Below are 25932 nucleotides of genomic sequence, written 5' to 3'. Positions count from 1 at the left end.
TGTACGAGGATACTTTGCTCTAGTACTATAAGTACCTCCCACACTCAGCAGCAGCATGTTTTGTAGTGTACTAGCAGTGCAGTCAGCAGGGGAGCGATTAGCAGTCAGCGGAGCGCTCATTACGTCGTGGATAGAGCAGCTGATTGTTGGGCCTGCCCTCTGCTTCAGAAGCACCACACTGTTTACTGTCTGGATACACCGAAAACAAACACACCAGCCCAGCCTCCCACACACACTCCAACCCACTCACAGTCAAGTGTACGGAAAAAGCTATTATCTGTACCAGTCGCTCAGCCACACACAGGGATGAACCACGAAAGCACACAAACAAACAAAAACACATGTTGTCAGATGAAAAGCTGCTGAATAAGCTTTTTCCATAAGGCATAATTTGGAGGAAAAAAACATTTGTTTGTTGGACAAATTGTCCCAAATCAAGAGGAACCGTCCAATCCTTCAATTTAATTTCAAACATCAAGTTACCAAAGTTTGACAAGTGGTGGGTTTCACCCTGAAATGTGTGTGTGTGTGAGGGGGGGCATGTGTGCCTAAGTGTATGTTTGTAGTTTATTCTTGTCTGTGTTTAGCCCTCCGTTGCAGACATAAGTGTTTGATTAGCTGGCCTGTGTGGTGTGTGTGTGTGTGCGTGTGCGTGTGCGTAGTAAGTTGTTTAAGGAGTAGGTGCATGTTTACAGCATCCTGAAGACAACAAACACTAAAAAGGGATCCTGAGCAGATGAAATGCTTTAAGAACGTCAGATGTGCAACAGGTGTGTCCGAGAAATGAAAAACACGTGGTCGTCTGCAGGCACTGAAGGAAAACTACAATTCCATCATGCAAACAAACGCACACTGCTCTGTCTGAGTGTGTTATGCAAAACAGCCGCGTGGAGGAAGTGGAGTCAGCCCATGAAACATGCAGCCTGACCTCACACCGGGCCGAACACTCAGGAGGGGCTCGCTCTGCCCCCGGCTGCAGGAGTTAATGAAATAGCTGCTTGACACAGATATGAGGAGGTTGAATCTGTCAGCATGCGGTCACTGAACGAGCTGAGTCTGGCCCCCACATTAGGAGAAAGGGGTGAGAGAAAACAGAGAAGAATGTAAGAGAGGAATTGGTAGTATTAAAGGTATTAAGTGGTACTTTTTGAGTTTGTACATTTAGGAAGTGATTTGGATTATATTACTGTGCTTCAGTTATAAAGGCTTCTTACTGTTTATACTATTATATTTTAACATAAATCAACCGTGGAGGACATTGTTTGCAGTTCTTCCATAAGCATGGCATCAAAAACCAGCTACTATTACTTTGCCAAATGTGCTATCTGTTAGCAGACTTGCTAAAGGGGGTGCATTCAAAAGATACGGTAAAATGGCTCTGCACTGACGTTGCTGTTTCGTTTCTATGGAGAGTGGTAACGCTGACTAGGCAGAAGCCTCGCTCGGCCTTTGCACTGCTCGAAAAGCACTAAATATTTCAACTCATTTACCGCTGACCTCAATGAGCAACCAATCAGATAACAGCAGAATGAAACAGTGCAAGCTAGTAGCGGAGGTAAACGTAGAAACGCGGTAAGCAATAAGTAAATCGTGTATCTGCATTTACATATTTTCAAATGTTTGGCAATTTCAAAAATACGCTTGAATTTGCATGATTTTTCTAAACAATTAAATGCCAATTCTTGAAATAACGGTGTGTGTGTACAGCAGTACCAAAATCTATTTGGCATTAGAAAAAAAATACTACAAAAATATCATTATTATATATCATTATTATTTAGAATCTTCATTCTCAGCTGAATAGTTTTTCCCCTAACCCTACATTTCAGTTCAAGTACCCTGTCTTCACTTCTGCACTTGTTATAAAGTCTGCATAGGTATGACAAAGCAAGAACACACACACACACACACACACACACAAATACACTCACACACCTTCACCCAGACAAAAGCTCACCCTCCCCCCCCCTTGGTGTAATCCCATGTGATCTCGCCGACACTCTGTTGTTAGAAGCCTCCTCTCTCTCCGCAGCCTCTCCCATCGCTGCCTTTGAACTCGGCTGCCAAGAAAGTGTAACACCGCGTGCCAACATTATAATGATACAATTGGCGGGGGGTGAGGAGCTGAGTGGGAGCAGAAGGCCCTGACACAAAGAGAGTAAGAGGCTCCAATATTGTCAACGTGTTGTTAATAAGCTGCGGGAGAGAAACGAGGTGTGTGTGTGAATTCCTGGAAGTTTTTGCATGTCCACAAATATGAATTCTTCTGTAAAGGAGTGTGTGTGTGTGTGTGTGTGTGTGTGTGTGTGTGTGTGTGTGTGTGTGTGTGTGTGTGTGTGTGTGTGTGTTGTGGAGGTGATGTCAGGCTACATTACAACTTATTGCTGAGTTGAGTGACATGCAGGATTATCGGCTGGGAGAAATACAAAAAAGAAACTTTTATCAGCGTGGGGCCGGGCCCGCATGTTTGATGTTGGTCTGATGACTCATATACAGGGTGGAGGACAGAGGTTGAGTGCTGACAGTGCGGGGTCATTAGAGAGCAACAAGTGGGCCCAGGCAAGCTTTCATTTACACAGTCTCTGTCATCTCACAGATAGTTCACAATCATACCGCAGGATAACTGGTATAATATGTAAATATCGGATGGATAAATTAGGGCTGAGAGGTATGAAGAAAATCATATATCACAATATATTTGACCAAATACCTCAAAATTGATATCATGATGATATTGTAGGGTGTGCTGTTGAGGATTTAAGCAATTTCAAACATTAGCATTTTAATAAATAATCATCAATAATGTAGATATAATGACTAAGATCATGATTTTCCTGTACTGAAGCAATATCTACAGTAGTCTTATGTCATGATATCAATACAATATTGATTAATTGCCTAGCCCTTAGATTTTTTTGTTTTGGTGGGTGAGGATTACTCAATATTAGATGTTGATTATGCACACAATTTGAAGCTGTTGTGAGCATCAAAACGTTTTTTTCCATGTTATATTTATTCTTACAGACAACATGCATGCTCAGCAAACAAACGGGCTTCAATTCCCTTACTTCACTTATATCTGAAATGATTTTCTTTTGTCTTTTTTGACTACTAGGTCACTTCCTGGGGAACCACAGCGTGCTGGAGCTCCTGAGGCAGGAGGGCTACGAGATCGTCCACGTGCATCCTGATCACCCAGAGCCAGACACAGGGTGAGCCAGCAGAGGAGAGCTAAACTAATGACAGATGAAATAGCTGTGGTTACAAAGAAACAAAGAAAGTCTGCTATATATAGTCAGGAAAAAATGCTAAATGCTTGGGTTACTAATTAAACACATCTGATGCAAAACCAACAGTGATTGTTTGACAATACTGAATCTGATAAGGTTTTAAATGCTGTAATCAGGCTCGCTTTGATTCTGACAAGGCAGGAGGGATTTGTTGCTACCATCACACCAATAATGCAATATGGATTGTGAATCAGAGCATTTGTGCACTCTTAGTTCTTGGCAGGCGTGCAGATATATGTGGACATCCATCAACTCAGCCAGTCCACATCCGTCTAGCTCTCCGTGGAATCGAGCTATTTAACCTCGGTAGATTTATTAAAGTGAAGCGCAGACACACTGCTCTGTAACATATAAAAAAGCTAAGCTACGCAGGAACCCTTTGATACATCCTCAACTCCCTCACCTTCCTCCCCTGTCTCCCGCCTGCCAGAGGGCGAGCTGCCAGGGGTGGTTCTGCCTGTTCTCAGCAGCCACTGGTACCAGGGTCAACACAAACACACACTTAAGCATGTAAGTGTGTGTTTGGAGGAATGCACGGTGCCAAGGAGGGTTTAACACACACTCAAACTAGCACGGGAGTCACGCAACATTTTTGCACAGAAACCCTTCCACAAACGCTCTTAATATCTCACTCTGTGTGTGTGTGTGTGTGTGTGTGTGTGTGTGTGTGTGTGTGTGTGTGTGTGTGTGTGTGTGTGTGTGATCCCATTCCTTGGCAAAGAGCAGCTCCACTCTTACGAGGTTTATCCATGGGCCCATAAAATAGCAGCAAAAGCCACTTGAATCAGGGTGAAATTGGAAACAAGGGGCGCCCTCTTAAAAACAGTAAATACATCCCCACACATCCATCCAGCTGTGATTTCACCCTGCACACCTCTATCTCCCACCGCTCCGTTTTAGCCGGCGGTTTGAAAGCTGACAAGTGGACTGACTTACTGTGGTCGCAAAACACTCACACACAACCACACTGTGCACGGACACTTTTAGCTTCCTGATACAAGGGTGACATGACAGACCAGGAGCAACACCACAGAGCGAGAGGTGTTTGGGGAAGACTCAGACTTTGAGTGTTTCGGACCGATAGGCAGGAGGTTTGAAAGAGCGATCGTACGACTGACTAGGCGGAGAAGAGTGGAGGTGGGTTTGGCTCCACAGAAGCTTGACTGCAGGCCTGCCGCTATCATCACCCCCGACCGAGGGGGGGGTTCATGTTTGTGGAAGTAGAAGTGCAGACTTTGAATTTATGATGATCAGAGGGAGATGAGAGAGCCGAGGAGATCTTGAGTTAGATCCATCCTGCAATCCATCATATTGGGTTAAGTAGTATCAAAGTTGGACACGAGAATAAGAGGATTATTGACTACTTGTTTTAGACTATTTGTTTCCCTTATAGTCGACTTGCCAGCAGTGTGAACCTGGAAATGTGGAGTACTCCAAAGTGTTATGTTAGAAATTTATAGTACGTAAAAAAGTATTGGTGTGGTGTGGTTTTTGAGGTATATTGAGGATGTGTAATCAATTTCTGACATTTTTAGGATAAAAGATTGCAGTTTTGAGTCGCCTTAAACTTTGAGATTGACCAAAAATGCATGAGCCCACCAGGAGTACACATATGGCCACTTTCTGGTCCAAACTGAAATTGTTCATCCTGAAAAATGTCAGAAATCGATTCAAAGTCCTCAATTACCTCCAAACCCACTCCAAGATTGTCGAAATGGGCCATGCCAATTTGTAACTATTGTCTGCATATGGTAATTAATGCTAAACATGCAACTTATGCTAATTGTGCAAATTGCCCAACATATGCAAGTTAGCATCCGGTAGTTTCTATGAGCTTGGGATCTATACTATACATTTCTAACATAAAACGTTGGGGTACTCAACATTTCCGGGTGCACGAGTACGTTTTTACGATCTGGCAAACAGACTATTACTGTAGTGTCGATGATGTGTTCAGGCTCTTTTTGTTGGTCTACAGTACCTTGAAAAACAAAGTCATATGCGAGCCACATTGACAGGAAAAGAACAGGAGAGGAGAAAGTATGAGTAACTGGAGGACAGAGCAGCGTGGCAAAAGTTTTTGAGGAGAGGCCGGGGATTCTGGGTGGTCTGCTCCGGGCAGATGTCAGTTTTGAAGCAACAGTACGGCCAAAGGAGTTACAACTTCCTCTAATGTTGGCTGCAGGGGATTTCTGCCACTCAGGGGGAGGGTTTATAGGGCAAGGCGTCCTATGGGGTGCTCGTGTCCTTGATTGAAGTCAAGACATGTTAAGGGAAAAGCAATATTGGCCAGAAACCACAAACAATAACATTTGAAAAGTGAAACAGTTTCAATTACCGACTCACAAAATGTGATTTACCCTCTATAAGTCAAAGTGATACATTTGATATACCTCGTTTTCATTTGGTACAAAGTTACTAAGTGGGCTTTTCTGAGTATAAAGTGAATCAATACATGCGACATAAGAATTCATAAAACTCTTTCACTCTTTGAAGTTTGACCGCTCACATATTTTTTTAAAACGGTTCATTTATATGTTTAAACATATCCACTTATTTGTATATTATTACAGTTTATTGAATTGATTCTACTGTAAAGTTTTACATGTTTTACTCTCAATTTACTTGCATCAGTATGTCTCTGGCACTATTTTATGTAAAGTATTCAATGGTGCAGAAATGACCAATTAACGTAATTAGAACACCTTTACGTTAGTGTTACGGACCGTCTCCACAGCAGCGTTAAAAAAATCTTGGAGGTGGGCGTATCTGAAGCTTGAGGATTTTTTGCGATCAACCAATCACATGAATCTCCCGCCCCTGACATACGAAGCCAAAAAGCCCGAAGTAAACTGGATATAAACTCCCCAAAACAGGCGAAAACCTACCACTGTCTCTGCCACCTCCCTCCATGCCTGGCTCCTCCGGTTTATATCCCGGTAGGTCTGGTCATAAAGCACCAGGTGATTCCCTACCGCTAATTTCTCCTCCATGTTTTGGAATATGAGGAAATGACCTGCGGTATGTCTCTCCCAGCATACACGCCGTTTGATTGGCTAGAGCTTGAACTGTCAGATTTGCGTACACGGGATTTGATTGGCTGACGCTTCCACCTCAGCCTCAAAAGTTGAACATTGTTCAACTTTGAATCCTCAAAATCCTGAGAATCTCCGCTCGCCTGCCCACAATCCATTTCGGCGAAAAGTGAGGGAAAGTGACGTCACCCCATTCAAAGTGAATGGGCAGAAGCGTTTCAAGATTTTTTAACGCTGCTGTGGAGACGGCCCGTTAGTGACGGCATGCAGGTAGTTATGATCCACCCAAATGACCCTAGAAGTGTTTTTTTTTTTTGCTAAACATCTCTAAAAAGGTCAAATGTCACTTGTTTTGCATCAATCTTGATACAGGGTACTTATTATATGTTATAGTTTGGATTCCTAAAGCTTTTAGTAATGTTTTTTTTTTGGACGGACACTATAATTTACATTTTTTTACTATGTTCAATCTGAATTTACTTTAAAATAAAAGCATCTATATTGATTCTGACTTTTCCACATCCAACTCACAGGTTTATCATTGCTTTGAGAAAAAAGATTATTAATTTAACCCTTTTAGAAGTGAAGATATAGTCGTTTGTTCTGGGCATGTCATTTTCGAGCCTGAGGCCTGGAAAACAGGCTCAGGGCTTAACAGGTTAAACCCTAACACTAGCTTCTTACTTCTGGTTTCAGGTAAATATAAGGAGATTATCTTGTTGAATAAAACTTGCAAGCATCATAAACATGTGTTATTTTCTGCGTTAATTGATAATGCAATGGAAACAAATCCCATTGGCTTTTTGTCGAGGGAACCAGTGTGATGTTAACTTCTGGGTCAGCCTACAGAAATGCCTCATCCCTGCACCACCATACAGTACACTCAATATTGTATGTTGTGTTGTTCAAGGAGCCTAGGACTTCCGATTATCATTGCCAAAACTACACTCTGGCCCAAGGGTGTCCAAACTACGGCCCGTCTTATATTGTACTTCTTAAATATATAGGTAAAAATGTATTACACGGTAGTAATCATGTATTAATAAGCCCACTTGTCAAATAAATTCTGTCAATTAAAGTTGAGAACATTTTCTAACAAATCTTTGTTAAAAAAAAGGACCAATAACTTATTTACCTAACAAGCTTGAAATAGACCCTTCATATTTTCCCCTTATTATAAGCAATCTGAAGCTTCTGTTTTGAGGGATGAGCTGCCAACAAAATAAAGTAAACCCTAGAAAGCTTTTTTTCTTAAAGGTCCCATGACATGCTTTTCTGGTTATTACCCGTCCCCTTGTGTGTTATGTAGCTTTTTCTGCATGTAAACGGTCTGCAAAGTTACAACCCCTCAAAGTACACCCTGTAGCGAGTAAAACTCTAACACAGAAAAGACCTGTCTATGCTGCCCCAGAACGCCTCGTTGGAGATTTTTCTTTTTCCATTTTTTTGTGACGAGTATAGTGACGTAACGAGTATAGTGACGTAACAGCTCCTCACACACACACACTCAGCCTTATATTTTCTCAGCCACGGCTCTGTGCTCAGGCTGAGTTCTGGGTGTACCAGTAACCCAGCTCACACTGTCCGCTCCTCGAGCCTCAAAGGGCGGAGCAGCGAGCCCCGCAACGTCCCGCCAACACAGCACCCAGACCCCACGCGGCATTCTCATCTGTTTGTCATTACTGGTGTCATTTTCTGGGTACTAACAAACGCCATTGTAACACATAATCACTGATGTTCCGCTGTAACGGTGGTGGACTCATCAGAACAGAGTGGGCGAGCTGACCAATCAGAGCACAGTGGGCTCATAGGAAGGGGGGGGGGGGGGGGCAGGAGCTCCAACAAGCCGTTTAGGACAGAGAGTGAATACACATACTATACCGAGATGCTGTATGAGAAACCAATGCGAGTTTGGAACAATGTAAATCTATTCTAGTATACCTCAACAATGGAATTATGATCAGTAGAAATGGCCATGTCATGGGACCTTTAAGGCATTATCAGGTATCAAGCATCATTTACCTACATTTGATTGATTTTTCGAACTTATAACTGAACCTATGAGGCAATATACCTCTAGTGAGTGGCCCAGCCCTTCGTATGTTTTTCTGTATGTGGCCCTCTGTGAAAAAAGTTTGAACACCCCTGCTCTAGCCAATGTGAACATGACAGTGAAGCCTTTGAATCTTTCCTCCTCCAGGAGTAAACCAGCTGAAGACTCTGAAGGCACGGACCCCAGCACCTCATCTACAGACAGCTGGATGACCGGTTCCCCCGACACGGAGCTGGAGCTGGAGGAGCCGGAGGACATGCCGGGCCTCGGGGGGGAGGAGCTGCCTCACATCCTGCTCCCCGACAGCCTGAGCCAGCTGGAGGAGTTCGGACGACACAAACGGCCTCGCAAAACTCACAGAGGCCACGGGAGGCCCCGCCTCTTCAGTGACCTGTGGGTGCGCATCGGGGACAGGTGAGATATCTACGATCATCTATCGTGCTATTTTATGTCTTTTTTCTTTTCTGCCTTAAAGGAGAGGTGTCATGCTTTTCCGGTTATTACCCGTCCCCTTGTGTGTTATGAAGGTTTTTATGCATGTAAACGGTGTGCAGAGTCAAAACCCTCAAAGTACACCCTGTAGCGAGTAAAACTCTAACACAGAAAATACCTCCCCAAAACGCCTCGTTGGAGATTACTCATGTTCTTCCTGGGCATCGTGACGTCTGGATACCCAGTAGCCACGCCCAGAGCTATGACGCGATACGGTCATGCGGTACCCGGAACCAAATGGACCAATCCGTGGAGCCGTTATGTTACGTCCGCGGAGCCGTTACGTTAAGCCCCCGCTGATTGGTCCAAATTGACCAATCCACGGACTTCCTCACACACAGGCAGCTCAGCTGATTTCTCCTCCCTGGCTGCAGGCTGATAACAGACAGTTGGGATCGTGGCGAAATTCTCTCTGCAGACCCATTCTCACAGCGTTTATCAACCTTTTTCTTACTCAATATCAAGCCACACTTATTGTTTTTACTTCGGCTGTGAGTTTGTGTGTGCTCAGGATGAGTTTGGCTGTGTTTGGCTGTGTATCCTAAACAAGGAAACAACACCTCCACGGAGCTCAGCGCGATTCACAACGTCCCGACCAATCAGAGCACACTGTGCTCACAGGGAGGGTGGGGGCTGGAGCTATTGGAGCTCCAACGAGCCGTTAAAGGCAGATAGTGAAATTCAGTGAATACACGTAGTTTACAGAGATGCTGTTTGAGAAACCAATGTGAGTTTGGAAAAATGCACAATATAAATCTATTTTAGTAGACCTCAACAATGGAATTATGATCAGTGGAAATGGCCATGACACCTCTCCTTTAAGTATGATAAATGTTGCCGTGTTGGAGAAGCTTTAGACTAGGTTTCATTGCCAACAGCCACCCTGTAGATATTGTTCATTTGACAATAACGCCTTTTCTATCACTATATTGGTTTTCAGCTCTATATTGTATGAGGTTGTTTTTTGGAAGTATATCATGATTTGATAAAATCTTATACAATAAAATGTGACATGATAAGATGAAATTCAATAATCTCAAAGGAAATGTATGCGATTGCTCAAAATGACATAATAAAAAAACAAAAAACATGAAGTAATAAATAAAAAGTGTATATGATGTAATGTTGACAAACTGCATAATACAATTTTATAAAAAGTAAGACACATTTTGTTGACCAAGTGAACTAAAATATGAAGTAAAACATTCTTATTATTGTTAAACTGAATTGGATATTCGAGGAAAAAAAGCTTCAAAATGTAAGAGCACTTGACTCGACATATCTGGCAACGCCTTTTTGTAAATGATTCTGACCATAAATTCAGCTATAAAGTATTCACATTGGAGAAAAACTGAAGCATTGTTTGCTTTAAAGATTTAAAATTGACATTGTCAAAATGATTGAAGATATATTTGTGTTGATTGATCACCAAAGAAGCTAAACCCCTGTTATCTTGTGTCCTCCTCCCTCCTGCAGCACCACTCCTCCCCCCAGTGTGAGGATAGTGAACGGCTATGTGACCGTGGAGCCTCCTCTCACCCACCAGGAGCAGCACAGACGAACAGAAAGCTCCGTCACAAAGGAGCACCCTGACCCTGCCTCCCCCTCCTCTCCCCCCCCCACCCCCCGCTCTGCTCAGTCAGCCTCCGTGCACAGCGCGCTCACACCATCGTGTATTTTAGCCTGGCTGTTATCACACATGCTGCTCACCTCCTGACCGAGGAGACAACAACAGCGGTATCTAAACACACACACACACACACACACTGCTGCCTTCTTCCATACCAGAGCAGTGGAATGTACCTGATAAACAAGGAATGAGCATCTCACACGCAGGACGAGAGATGGAGGAACAGTCCTGCTGTCGGCCTCCACCCACAGCGAGAGATACAGCCTGAAGAAGACTTTACGAACATTTACAAGTCTCCGAATGTGCAGAATAAGCTCTCAGCCAAGCAACCAATGGACTGTGTTGGAGTTTGCAAACCTCAATAAAGTATTATGGTGGAATAACAAACACATAACACAATGAAAACATGTTTTAAGAAGTTGTGTGGTGGAACAGAGGGCTGGGTAATATATCAGTGTTGGGAAATAAGACTAGAAATCTTCTTAGATTTTGGATAACATAATAAAAGTGTTATTTCTTCCTGGTTTTAAAGGCTGCATTACAGTAGGGGGGAGGGCTTTTCTGAATATACCAGGTTATTTCAGCACGTCTTCCTACTTGGACATTAAATCCACAGTACTGATGATCATTTTTCCAAATTATCATTGTGTAGTATTTTGAGAAAGCATCACATTTCAACCCTAAAATAAAATAAGGATACCGATATCAAGGTATTTGGTCATACATATTGGGATATGTGATTTGTCTTCATGTTGCCCAGCCCTGGTGGAACTTTCCATCTACTAAAATCTGTAATACTGTATAGAATAAGACCAAGTGTTTCTTAATATTGAGAGTAGGACATACTAATAACAGTTATTATAACTCTGTGGTAAATGAGTTGAATGCATAGAGTTAAACAGTACTGTGTAGGAGGTGGAGCACTCAGTTGCCACTTTTTTTGTAAATTGTGCATTTTGTTCATAAAGAAATATTGTATATTTATTATTTCTGGAAGAAAAGAGTATATTTTCTTGCTTTTTTTGAAGATAAATGTAAAAATAAACTTTGAAAACGAATAATTGCTGAAAGATTTCTTTTTGATCCCGGTTGACACATCATTTGGGTTTGACTTTCATGGCCAGACATTGGAGAAAAAACTGATTGAAATATAATGAACAGCCTCCTAAAGACATTCATATTCCTATATGAATTGATATATGTAATATGTCATATGTGAATTATTACAATGGCTATATTTAATAATCACAGTAAGATCAACTTGGATGAAGTTAGTGGCATCAATGTATTCATTTCTTGATGTATTTATTATTAAGCACCATGCATATTCATGAAACCATGAATTAATGTGGTAACAATTAGGCTACATTTAGTGACGTGTGTATGTGACAAGTTGGCAGATGACAAAGCTTAACCTGTGTCGTGCTTTCTTTAACACTTAACTTAGTGTATTGAAAAGAGTAAATGCACATTACAGTATGTTGGACTGCGGGTTAAAGACCTTTTGATTACAGTGTACACACCCAAATATTATACTGAAAACATAACTGAGCAGACCATAAGGGGTAAAAGAGACAACATGTGATCTCAGTCTGCCACCTGCTGGCCAAACAGGGAAACACTTCACTTAAATAATCTACTACACATACAGAAAAATATACAAAGGGCTGGGCCACTCACTAGAGGTATATTAAGTTCAGTTCAAAGTTGCACAAATCAATCCAATGTAGGTAAACTATTCTTGATACTTGAAAACTGCCTATATCACAGCTCTCCATAAGGTTTCATTTATTTTGTTGGCAGCTCATTCCTTAAAACAGAAGCCTCAGATTGATTATAATAAGAGGAAATAGGAAGGGTCTATTTCAACCTTGTTATGAAAATAAGTTATTGGGCTTTTTTATTATCAACTTAGATTTGTTAGAACATGTTTTCAACTTGAATGGACTGAATCTATTTGAAAAGTGGGTTTATTAACACATGAATACTGTAATATATTTGAACATATATATTTACATGTAAGAAGCACAATATAAGACAAGCAGACGTTTATTATGCTTAAGTCATTAAACTTTTTTAATTTGCTGAGCGCCGATTCAAAATGGTCCGTGGGCCGCATTTGGCCCCCGGGCCGTAGTTTGGACACCCCTGATCTATTAGTACTACAGTTGCATTAGACAAGTGCCTATCAGAGTAATGCAACATAACACCAGAACCATCAAACCTCAGGAGGGGAAATGTTGAAGTCAAACACAGCGAGGAAGGTTAAAACAAGGCACATGTAAAGTCAGAGGTCATTTCAGGGGACTTGATGCTTAAAAATGCAATAAAAAGTCTGAATCCTGTTTTTACTTCTCAAAAGGGAACATTATAAACACATTGGCAGATCAAGATGTTTCTCACAATCTTGTGAATGAATGACATATAAGTACCATTTCTGAAACAGTTCAAAGTTAAACACAGGTTAACCTGAAGACGTAGATCATGGCAGCTATTGATAGGTAAAAGGCTTCTCGGCTGTGATCTTGATCTGGCATGTCTGCAGAGGTATTAAAAGATTCATGATGATTAATGAAGGAGATGTGGTAAGATTGTAGGAATTCTCATGATGACATTTACCTCAATGTGATTTATACCGAAGCTTTTACATTATTCACCTGCATCGTTGGAAGCTGAGAGCTCCTTATGAGCCATATTTAAAGTGGACCTATCATGCTATATTTTAATAATATAGTGTAGGACTATACCTATATAAGGCATATTTATACTTTTTTTTTTCAAAATACCAAACAGATCATGCATTTTAGCCATGCCTCATTTCGCTCAATTTGAAACATTTTAGCTCTGTTTTTGCAAGGTCTGATTCTGTGAGAACAGCACCACCTACAGGCCTGGCATATGTACTACAGCGTCTCCAGCGCTTTCGAATGGCCGTGGCTGTCTCCTCCTGATTGGTGGAGTTGGCCCAATAGCTGTAGCGCCACTGTCCTGACGTCAGGACAGTGTTCAAATCTGGATCAGTTTTTATCAGATCCGTTGCAGCCCCTTTTTTAGAGATTTGGGTATGGAGGAAAATAGAGAGGGTTGTGTTTTCTGACACTTGGTGAGTTCCCTGGAACACCGGGGACACATATTCATGTATAAAAGACGTACAAAAGTGCATTTTGCATGATAGGTCCCCTTTAAATTTAGTAATAACTCAGGCAGTCATAGTATTTACCTCCTTGATTGCCAGACGCCTAATTCTTCTGTCCTGGAAGGAGCAAGCACCTCCCAATTTTACTAGATGGATAAGAGACACTATGCTCTTCCTTACATTTGAGAAAATCCAGTACACTCTAAAAGGCTCTGTGCAGAAGTTTACAAAGATTTGGACCCCCTTCCTAAATGATTACGATAGTTTACAGATCCCCCTTAACCAGGATGACTAGAGCAATAGTTTGTGGCAGCAGTTTTTTTTTTTAAACTGTTAAACATATAAAAAAACGAAGACGAAATCCAAAATTCAAGGGCTGACAATTTGGAAAAAATATGTAATTTGTAAATAAATGGACTGTTGTTGAAATTGAAATATGATTCATGATATCAGAGGGGCTTCCATGTGTTGAGCATGCATTCAAATATCAACATTATGACAACCAAGACTTCAGATTTAAAAATCAAAAACCACAGCTGTAGTTACAAAGTGTTCCCACTAGGTGGCGCCAGAGTCATATATGTAATTCAACAACAGCACAAAGCTCTAGGCGGTCAGAGGGAATGTTAAAAGGCCTCAGAACAGGGCCTGGAACTGAAGAGCTGCACACAGAAGGGCTTTGCTTTTGGGATACCACACTTTAATAGAGTTCATATAGAGACACATATATATTATTATAGACACATTTTCATCCAAAAAAAACGTTTGATCATTTATCCAATGATTATTTCGATGTAGGCCTACATCTTGAATTAGCTAGTGAAGACTGGACTTACTTAACTGATAGAGTCCAAATAGTTCAGAGATAATGTTTAACTTTGTTTTGAAATCACGCCAAAATATATATATAAAAGTAATTTCACAAATATACTATAATTTTAAAATGTATGTATTCAATGTATAGATTTCTCAAAATAAACCACACGCGTGTTGCAATATATTATTATTATTATTATGACAGTCACAAAATATCAAAGGAATAATAAAGGATGTTATTACTATTACATGTTATTATGGTAAATAATATATGATGCAATTCAGTTCAGCTATTTTATGGCTTATTGTGCCAGTGTTAGAGTAGTTTTTTATAATGTATGTGTTCCTAAGTGCTTTTAATGAATCAAATAAATACTGTATATTTAGGGTTCAGATGACAACAATATACATTTCACTAACTGCAATAAATAGCCTAACGTGTAGAAAACGTTTCACAAAAACAATGAAAAAGTAAAAGACACATAACATTTCAAATACAGTCAATACCATACATTTAAAAATAATTACTGATTTGATTGAGCACTTACAGTATTAGGCATTTAAACCTAAAAAGTAAAAATGCATTGTAGATTTTTTTCCTTATGTAATTGTATTTGTATTGGTTATTTTATTGAACTAAATAGTGTCCAATCTTAGTAAGTTTAATATTGATAAAGCTTTTAAATTGTTAAGACACTACCAAATCCTCTCAAGATGTTTTTAATCAAATGCTTCTAGTCAATATTAATTGAACAGTATTTTCTTATTTTCTAACCTTATTTAAAGAGAGCCTTCTCCTCGTCTTAAAAGGTTGAAAAAAAGCAGTGAAGAGCAAGTTTTTTTGAACAAACAGTTTTTTCGCCCCTTAAGCCAAGACAGGACAATATTTGCCTTAGCTAGAATACCATTTTCCCTGGACTTTGGGGTGTTGTTTGAAGAGGAGGGGGCCTGACAGGCGCTCTTGAGGGCTGACCCTCACTCTGCCGGGGACACGCCGCCAGCCGCATATAAATAAAAGATTACAGTGGAAAATCAATTTCTGAGCAAACTCATTAAAAATGCCCCTCGCCTTAACTGATTCCATTTCCTCCCGTTCAACCTGTTAACGCCTTGCTGTCCCTGAGCCGGACCACCACCACTGCTTCACCCCCCCCCCCTCCTCCTCCTCCATCCTCCCTTTGCCCTGTCGCTCTCCCCCGGTGGTAATTACTTGCACAAGTCGTTTTTTGCCCTTTGATTTGCACCGTTTCACAAATGAAGGTTAAGTTTGTTTAACCGTGCTGGATTTGCCAGTCATGTTAAAGCATATAATGTGGCAGGTCCTTGGTTTCTGCACACACCTCAGGCCTGCCTCCCCCCTCATCTCCTTCCCTGTTGGCCTGGGCCTCCCCAGGAGGAGGAGGGGGGGGGGGCTCCAAGGTTAAGGCTTACTGGGCCTGAGGAAGCCTGCAGTGGATCAGGCTTCAGACCCATTGACTTAACTGAAAGGAGACCAGGAAGTTGTTAAAAATCACCTCTGCTAAAAGGATTAAGAATCAAACTGCTGTGTTTGTCCTGAGAGGATGTTAAGGTGCTCTCGGTAAGTCACTGAGAAGATAGAGAGGACGAAATGGGAGCGAGATAAGGGATCATTAGTGAACCTCCCTCCAAGGTCTCGGACCTACAGTACAGCAGAAGCTTTTGTCAAAATCTTCCTATACAATGTTTATGAAACACTTTGCACAGCTTATTGTTGAAACAGAAAGAAATGAACAATAGTGAAAGACACACAAAGTGTACAAGTGTTTTCCCATTTCAGCGCCTTCGCCTTGTCTCCGATCAATACCTCACAGAGTGAAAGTCACCAGAGCCAAGGTGAACATCGATCTCAGGCAGCCGGAGCCGTTAAGAGCATTTTAAGTGTGTCGCTGAGGATTGTTTAGCTGCAGCTCGCACACAAAGGAGAGCACACGGAGGAGTTTGTTATCACACTGCACACAAAACCACGAGACTTTCACATTCACAGCCAGGCATTGTCTTTCAGCTAATCAGATCTATATTGGTGCACTGAAGCAGTCTTGAAGTTAATGGCTTTTTGGTCTGAATTTAGGTTTGTTGTTAACACAAGCTTCAGAGATTAAACCAGTTTATTCCACAACCTAAAAAAGCATCAATGCACACGTGAAGCCTATGTCATAAAAACGAGGGTAACAAGTTACTAAAGGAGAATACTAAACGTCGTCATGCCAAACATTAGCCACCTTTAGCTTAGCGGTGGTGACGTGAATTCATGCGAACGTGATGTTTATAGCCTAAAGTTAACTTCTGAAGATCGCATTAAACAAAACAAAAAAAGGGTTAGTATGTGGCGTTTATCCTGTTGAACAAAAACTCTGCAATATTCCAAAATCTAATGGAAAAAGTCCCTAATTGGCTCTTTTGTTGAGGGAACCAGCGCGATGCTCATTTCCGGGTCGTCCTACCAAAATACCAGCTTTCTATCGGTCGCACATGTGCTGTGAAAGCCACGCAAAGGAGGAGCAGCTCTGTAGTTGTTGATGAAGGATGTTTACAAAAATATGTTTTACACTGGTAATTATGCGTTACCGGGAACGTCTGTCTACCCTAACCATGTCCTGTGTGGTGGAGGTTACCCCACATTTCACTGAGAGCTTTGAGTCTCTGTCTAGCCGAGGGCAGCCATAAAGCTTTGGGAAAACAAAAGTGTGTTTAGCTGCGCAGATAGCTCTTCTCCCTGTAGATAATCCTGCTGATAGTGTGAGGTGGAGCGGTGAGCTTCACTAACTCACAGCTCATCTGTGTTTGTGCTGGATGAGACATTATTGTCTCCCATTGTCCCAGTCTCTGAGCCCCACCATTGAGCTGTGGCCTTGTGCTGCTTTAACACCGGTCATGTGCAAGACGTCTGGTGAGCGTATATCAAAACTCAGTTCATAATAAAGGGCTCATGGTATACTCTGTAGGTTTGTAGCCTGTTATTTATTAAATAAAACGTGATAAAAGATTAAACAATGTGCAATAATTGAGGATAAAGCTGCTATTTTTTTTATTTCTGTGAATTCCTTTAAGAAAATTGAATTTAATATTTTCCTAGGACAGTTGCCCGCATAGCTACAGTCTAGCCTGATAAAGCTCTCCATGCCATTTAACGCCAATATTATCCAGAAACTATTGAAACACAAACAAGAGGCCATGCTGATGCATTTGGTGACTTTTTCTCTCCTCACAATGAACATGGCTAGTGTTGTTTATTTTGGAAATGAATCAGTCACATGGTTCAGCTCTAGGTCATTGTCTTTGTACTGAAGCAATATATCAACCAATGCATCAGTACGGCTCTTTGATGTGTTGTGAGGAGACAACAGGAAATACGCATAAGCATGTTAGGATGTACATTTGTTACTTTTTGAATATTTATAGTTCATTTTGATATTTAGGGCCACATTTTCGTCAAAGCGTCAAGAGGCGGAAGACCTATTGAACATGGTAAGATTATTATAATAATTGTATTTAGCATTTGAACACATTTTCGGGGTCCCTGCGATTTTGGAAAAGTCAAAAGTTTGCACGTAAGTGGCGAGTGGCGAAAATGTAGTTTTGACAACGTGGTTGGGCTTGGATGTGGCAAAGTGCTGAAACCATGCCCATGACACTTTACTAAGTAAACATTCACATATACATTTTGGTAGGCATATGTAGCATGATGATGCGTACAAAAAAGCCTCATGGAACAGTACTTTTGTAATGGGATTTTAATAATAAAAAAGATCATAATCTCAGCACTATCCTTAAAGATTCATAGTGAGTATAATCAATGTATGTACCTTCTTTACAATAACCATGCATCTTGTGTGGGAAATAAACCTGTTATGGTTGCATGGGAATAGTACATACATTATATAGATATATTGCACCACTGGTTTTCCATTTGAACATGCAGCGAGGGAAAATAGTTTGTTTTTGAGTGCAGAGGTAGAAGGAGTGAATGTGTACCAAGGAGATTAAAGTAGGTACAAAAGAGAGAGGAATACCTCGTGTGTGTATATGTGCGTGTGCGTCCTTGTGTGTGCATTGAAGGATGGTGGTGAGAGTGTTGTGTTTCACAGTTTTTTGCCATGATGCACTGCTTTATTATTCTGCACAAGGGGCACTTCACATGCGGAATGGGTTCTCTTTGATATCGACAGCAGCTTGAGGGAGAGAGTGCACTCAAAAACAGGCGCGGGCGAATTTATTCTGGGAAAAAAACAGATAGTTGTGTACTTCCCTGGCAGTGGTTGCCGCACATGCGAAGAACCAACCGCTTTGATGCTCCAGCGGTGACACTCCACACGCTAATGAAATATGGTAATTACAGCTACATGAAAGCCCTCCTAGACAGAACTGGAGAAAGGGTATAAAAAACAACAAATATGACTTTATCCAAAGATACCCACTGTGATTAATTCTCCTTTTTATAAACATATATTTTATGCCGTTCACTTGCGACAAAGCAGCGTGGGCCATCAGTTGACCCAGGAACCGGCGAGGGGGAAAGGTCTGCTGATTAAGAACCCTATTGTTCCCTTTCAATAGAAGACGCTGTCTGCAGGAGAGTGCTCTACGTGCCGAGCTGCTCTAACTTAGACCCCTTTCTTTGCAGCAGCAGATCTTTTTTCCTGAAATTCACCCAAATCTAGACTGCAAAGCTGAGTCCACAGCACACACACTTGGCTCTATCGCACGCCACAGAAGTCCCATTTGTGGAAAAACTGGTAACTTGAAGAGTTTAAGAGGAATTCATTATGATTAATGTTTAAACAATGGACACTTGAGAAATGTGCTTGCATTTTTAAGTCAAGAGTCTAGAGTGTCAGATATTACCCAGAGAAGGAAATCGCCAGTCACAAGGGAGAGACTACAATTTGATATATCTTTAGTAACTTATTTCAAAAAAGGAAATGGTAAGACTGTAAGTGGGGCAGATTTTGATGATTGGCGGTAAGTTTGTTGGAGATGATTGAGAGTTTGGCCTTTATAGTGGTCTATCTGCAGATAAAGACATAAGGGGAACCTGGAGAAGAACCAGAGATGGCACTGAGGAAGGATGTGAAACGCAATAGAAAATCTTATCAGTATAAAACACATCTTGTTGTTATCATCACTCGTAAAAAAAAAAAAGGTCAACCGTGAAGAATGAATACTAAAGCTAGATCATAATAAAACCCTTTTGGTTGCCAAGTTTTGTCAGACATTACTAAATCTGTTGTGATGGTTAAATAATGTCGTCTTAAAAGAACCTACGGTAAGATATGAATTTTAATCTACAGATAGGGGTCCTTTTCAAGCTGTATTCCAAGTCCACAAAATATTTAATTTACAAAAAAAGTTGAAATTGTACTTGTATACTTGACACTTAAAGAACAGGTGTCGTGACACAATGGCTTCTCACCGAGGAGGAGGACGGAGAGAGAAAGGAAGGGGGTGGAGGAGGCCGTGTGTTTGACCATCAGTGTTTGCTCTCAGTCAGACAGCCAAGCAAGCAGTCCCCCATCCTGTCACACACTCACACACACTTTCGCCTCGCTGACCCACTCTCCCGAGGGATGGAGACCTCCACCTAGAGGTCAGGGAGAAGGTGGAGGTCAAATGGGCTCTGATAAGTCCTGCTAATAGGACTGTGTATGTGTGCATGTGAGTCTAAATAGGGATGTGGGGGTTTGACCGGCTAACTGGGGCTAAAAGCTAAGTGAACAAACACACAGGGATTCACACACACACACACACACACACACACGCTGTATGCATGCATGCACACTCTTTAAGGTCAGAGCACAGGGTGAGAATGTTAAACGGCCAAGCTGGGGACATCAAATATTTTCCTACCCATCACTATCAGCAAACCACCTGCCTGAAATCTTCAAGTGTGTGCACCCGTGTGTGTGTGTGTGTGTGTGTGTGTGTGTGTGTGTGTGTGTGTGTGTGTGTGTGTGTGTGTGTGTGTGTGTGTGCGCGCAGGAGAGGCTGCCCGAGAAACATATATAGGCTTAGCTGACTGCTGAGACAACTTGGCTTTATTAGAGCACACACAGATTCAGACAGACAGATAGGCAGGGTGTGTGTGGGCGCCAGCAGAGCAGACAGATGTAGTTTGGGGGGCGGGCTCAGATAGGGAGATCCTTCCCCACCCTGTGTTTTTCTTATACCCCCCGCTCTTTTTTATCGCCTCTCCTCCAGGTGTATCCAGGTAACTCCAAGGCCAGGCCGCTCTTAAAACCCACGACAGTCAAGGTAACGGGTAATTGCGGAATGGTACTCGTAAAAACGGCCTGTTTGCCTTCAGATGAACTCCGCCCGGCTTGTTTTAGACACAAAAATGGAGAATCATGAAGCTCAACATGGCGTGATATTGTGGTACAAGCTTCAGACAAACTACTTATGTCCTGCTTTCACCTTCATACCAATCCTCCTCTACCGTCCAGCCTTCAACACAAGTTACTTTTTCTTTGTATTCCCTTCTCTGCTTCCCACTGTCTTTATCTCTCCCCCTTCAGCGCCCATATTTCTCTGACTTTATGAGTAACTTTGGCTCCCTCCCTCTTTTAATGTTTGATTCCAGGTGATAAGAGGAGGCTGAGAGATGAGTGGGACTGCGCCTGGTTAATGTGGTCAAAGGGCAGAGGCTGTGCTGGGGGAGTGGGGGGCCGGCTGCAGTCACTCAGCCCGAGACTGGGCCGCGCTGAGCTTTTTTGGGCCGTGAGCTGTGGATGGTGGCCCTCAGCCAATAGCTGCACACAAGCCAGGAAAACACACATATTGAAGCAATTGTCCATATCTGCCGAGGAGTCATTATCTGACAATCTATCAAGATATCGATCAAGAGTTTGTATATATCTACTGTCACATGTACTTACCCTCTGAACAGCGATAAGATGACTACGTCTCTTTGCACAAAGGCCGATAAACACATGTGCACACACCCGTATAGGCAGATGCATGCAAAAAAAGCCGGGTGTATATTTGTACACATAAATAAAAATATTGTATACAGGCGCGCACGTACAGGATACACACACACACACACACACACACACACACACACACACACACACACACACACACACACACACACACACACACACAACACACACACACACAACACACACACACACACACACACACACACACACCACACACACACACACATCACACAAACACACACACACACACCACACACACACACACACACACACACACACACACACACACACACACACACACCACACACACACACACACACACACACACACACACACACACACACACACACACACACACACACACACACACACCACACACACACACACACTTCACTGTCAAACACAGTCTCAGTCCATCTCCTCACTTTCAACAATCACTTGTTTGTTTCAGACCGCAAACAAACAACCCACTCCCGCACATAGTGGTCATTGACACGGACTTTCCTCTCTATTACTCTCCATCTTTCGCTCTCTTGTCCTCCCTAACCCCTCTCTCTGATTTTATTCCTCGCCCTGCTCCGGCCATTATAAATTCATCGTATGCCATCGTGGCTGATTGAAGTGATGGGCTGATTCCTCAGAGCTTCCTGGCTGATGGAGGGTGCTATAGCAAATAGCCCAATGGGTCTGTTTAGATAACACTGACCTCTCGCAAACCACCGCCACCTCTGTGAGTGAGCTTTGTGGGAGTCGTCCCCGAGAGGAAGCATGATCCAGAAATGGAAAAGGGACATTTAAAAAAAAAAAAAAAAAAAGGAAAATTGATTTATCACAAAAAAACAGAGTAAAGGAAAGAGAGTGTTTCAGAGAGATGAAAAGAAAGTAAAAAAATATATGGATGGGGGGGAAAAGGAGAGTAAAGGGGGGATTGGGGTGGGCCATGATTTGAAGCGTATTGTAACTCCCACCTGCCCTCTCCATGAACAAAAGTGTTAGTCATCATCAGGGTGAATTGTGAGGCGAGACGAGAGGCCGCTTCGTTGGTCCCCCTGATCTGCATTCTGGCCATGGGGTTACCAGGGTAACGAGTACAGTACACGGCGGGGCGAGGAGGGTGAGGGGGGCATGGAGAGGGCACTCACCCTTTTCCTTGGAAATGGATATTCATGCCTTTGTTCGGCAGGGGTTACGATCATGTTGATTAGGGGGGAAAAAATAGTGTTTAAACGGCCCGCCCTCTCGGCTGGCTCCATGAAACGGGTAAATAATGGAAAGCAGGGTCGGAGGACATTTCAGTTTTCCTCACCTGCCACTGTAGCAGGTCCCTAAATATTTTTAACGGCCACTCAATTTTTCTCTGCCAATACTGAAATCTACGTATAACCAGCGATTGAATGCAGTGAAGTACATTTACTCAATACTTAAGTACAAATTAAATGTATTTGTACTTTACCGAAGTATTTTCATTTTGTCCATCTTCATACGTTTACTCTTAACTTTTAAAGAGTATATTTATAAAATGTAGTATTGTAACTTTTACTTAATTAAAAGATGTAAGTACTTCTTCCACCTCTGTGTAGAACGCTTTGAATTAAAAACCGTGATTCAGTGGAACCACACAGTAATAATATTAAATATCTTGTGTAAAATTAAGATTTTTTTTTTTTTTTTTGTTAACTGCTTTTTTTTCTGTTAACTTATCACATGATGGCAGGGGACTGGACATGTTTCCTGTCTCAGCCCTTTGTATTCAGCAGGTAGAATGTGCTCATTTTATTACTTTATAAAAAGTATGTACACCAGCGAATGCAAATGTGTTTGTTCTGGTAACATTTTATTAAATTTGTTTCATTCAGCTTTTATCCAAGCCTACACCTAGACTTACAAAAGGTGCAACAAGCTGCGAACTGAAAACAGAAACAATTTATTTATTCTTAAAAAGAGGAGGGCTGCTCGATTTCTTCCCTCCCCCTTCCCCAAACAGCCCATTGACCTTGTCTGTCTGTCTGTACAGAAACTACAGTATTCTCTGTTGCACAAAGATCCTCCAAATATGTTTTCAGTCTGGATAATATCTCTCTTTCTGTCAGCCACATATAAAGAGTGTGTGTCTGCTAGCCCGTAAGTGTGTTGAGGCCCATGTGTGTGGCATGTATCCATGTCCGTATCTGTGGCCTTGTGTTTAAGTACTCACTTTATGATACACATCAGAACACACATACTCCGTCTTGAAGTGTGCATTTAAAAATAATGGGCTTTGGCATTATGCAACTCTTTGCACACACTGAGCCCGTTTTAAAAGTTACGGAGGGCAATATTATCACTCATCTTTAAAAGCTGGGGGCTGTAAAACATCATTGTAACTCCCCTCATGTGACAAGATGTTTTACAATCGCACCATTAAAAGCTATTGAGAGAGCGTGGGCCATATAGAGTTGAGGAGAGTAAGCAGCGGTGAGTGTAGGTGGCTCTTTCTCTCCTGACGCAGCACTGAAAACATTCTTCAGTGCAAGGCGTGCAGCGCCCTAAGATAATGTTGTTCTTTAATTAAACTATCTCTGCTGTGCACTGTAAAGAAGCGGGGGAGAGGGCGCACACACAGGTAACCTTGGGCAAACCGATGCATTATGAATTCTCAGTATTGTAGGTTCTTTGTGTGGCGGTGTTTACGCATTTGAAAGAAGTGTGTGTATTAATAATGTGTGTGCACTTTCCACACTGATCGCCAATTAAAACAACCCTCGGCTCAATGAAAACATGAAACTGACTCCTGCAATCACAGTTATGAATCAACCATCAGAGCTCATTACAGGAGTCAGGTGATCGGCCTCTGAAGCAGCTTCGCTTTACAAGATTCAAACCTGGAACTGAATAATGTTCAGATCAAACTGCACAACCCAGCAATGAGGCCTCACCACATCGTGAAATAACACACATGCTGTATATGCATTAGGCTGCATCACTTAAATAAATACAAATGTGATTTTTAGATATTTAAAATAATATTTATTCTAAAGAGTCTGGACTTACTGTTTGTTTTTAACAATCTGCAGTATGCAAATGTAGATATTTGAGCCAAAAGGCTGAATTGAAATTAGTCTACAATAATCCTCCAGGCTATTATTATTGAATGAGCTGATAAAGTTTATCCTATATATCCGCTGCTTATTATGGGTAATAATATTTATTAAATCTACAGTTAGGCTGTTATACAACGTCCATACATCTCTGTATGAGTTAGTGTTATGTTGCTCCAGTGGCTTATAGTTCAAAAGGCCTGAAATACAGCAATAGATACATAAATAGTCATGTGAATAAACACAGGTGTCCTTTACACTGGGGACATGCCTGCACATTTTGAAATGGAATTGTCCCTATTACTTTTTTGAAGAATAATCTGTAATAAAAAATAATAAAAAAACGCTTGCACCTACAAATGTTAACTAACCAATAAAAAGGGCTTTAGGAAAGGTATATTTGCACCATAAGGAAAGATATAATGCAATGTAAATATAGAAATAATTAATGTGTATTGTCAACTGAAAAAAAATCCCCCTATAAAATTTCCAAAAAATCATGCATTAGCGACTTTTAATATTTCATGACATAGGTTGTTTTTATCCTTATTCTGGTAATTTTCTAATCTAATTCATCCTTCTATAACACTGCCTTACAGTGTATATGTTGAAGACAATTTTTAAATCTTATGTCACCATTACTTTACAACCCAAAGTGACGCCCTTGTAAATCAAATAGAAGGAGGTTCGTTTTATGGCGGATTAATTACGGCTTTTAATGAGAGTTATCGTCGGCAGACCGCTTGATGCTGCAGAGAAACGCGATCCTGCAGCAGCCTGTGCAGTCTGTAATGTCTGTAATGTCTCTAAACTGGAGCCGCGGTAGGTCAGGCCGACCACTGCTGAGATGTGAGAGGAATCCCTCCGCTATCTGCGAACTGATCCGTGTCCTGCGGTTTGATCCAGCTCGTGCATCTGCAGCCTGACAGGAAGCTGGCGCACACTGTCCGATTTAACACCGAAGAGCACGGAGACGAAGCAGGCCTAAGGTCCGGTGTTGTGTTGTGATCCGGCTACTGTTCATTTACAAGAGCTTTACCTGCTGGTAGCCTATACCGATAGGCTCTAATTCAGGAGGCTGCTGTGCCTGGTAGTTCACCTGTCAGCCGCTAGGGGGAGATATGCATGAAGATAGAGAGGAGATCAGCACACAGCTTCCGTTCAAATCAGTAAAGGGTGTGAAAGAAACAACGACAAAAAAAGACCTTTAAATAATTTAAATTAAAAGATAAAACAAAACGTGACAAAATGACCTTAAACAAAATGTAAAAAGGCTAATAAAAAACCTACAGGGGTGAGTAACAGGCAGTGGTGTAATGTAACTAAGTACATTTACTCAAGTATACTGAATAGCCTACTTAAGTACAATTTTGAGATAGTACTTTACTTTTTTGCTACTGCGTACTTCTACCCCACTACAATTCAGAGGTTGATAAAAGTAACT

The 25932-nt window shown here is 41.6% G+C and overlaps 1 protein-coding gene across 1 annotated transcript in view; it reads left to right on the top strand.

The window, feature by feature from the left end:
- trabd2b (TraB domain containing 2B) overlaps positions 1-11558 on the top strand; it is an 84504-nt gene extending 72946 nt beyond the window's left edge. The window contains exons 5-7 of the mRNA XM_034146341.1: positions 3116-3212; positions 8526-8792; positions 10347-11558. Of these exons, the coding sequence (XP_034002232.1) occupies positions 3116-3212; positions 8526-8792; positions 10347-10587 (605 nt within the window). The 3' untranslated portion in view covers positions 10588-11558. The remainder of the gene's footprint in view (positions 1-3115; positions 3213-8525; positions 8793-10346) is intronic.
- The last annotated feature ends 14374 nt before the right edge of the window (positions 11559-25932 follow it).

The sequence above is a fragment of the Trematomus bernacchii genome, unplaced genomic scaffold, assembly GCF_902827165.1.
Source record: "Trematomus bernacchii unplaced genomic scaffold, fTreBer1.1, whole genome shotgun sequence".
Classification (NCBI taxonomy): domain Eukaryota; kingdom Metazoa; phylum Chordata; class Actinopteri; order Perciformes; family Nototheniidae; genus Trematomus; species Trematomus bernacchii.
This window is presented reverse-complemented; position numbering and strand designations above follow the sequence as displayed.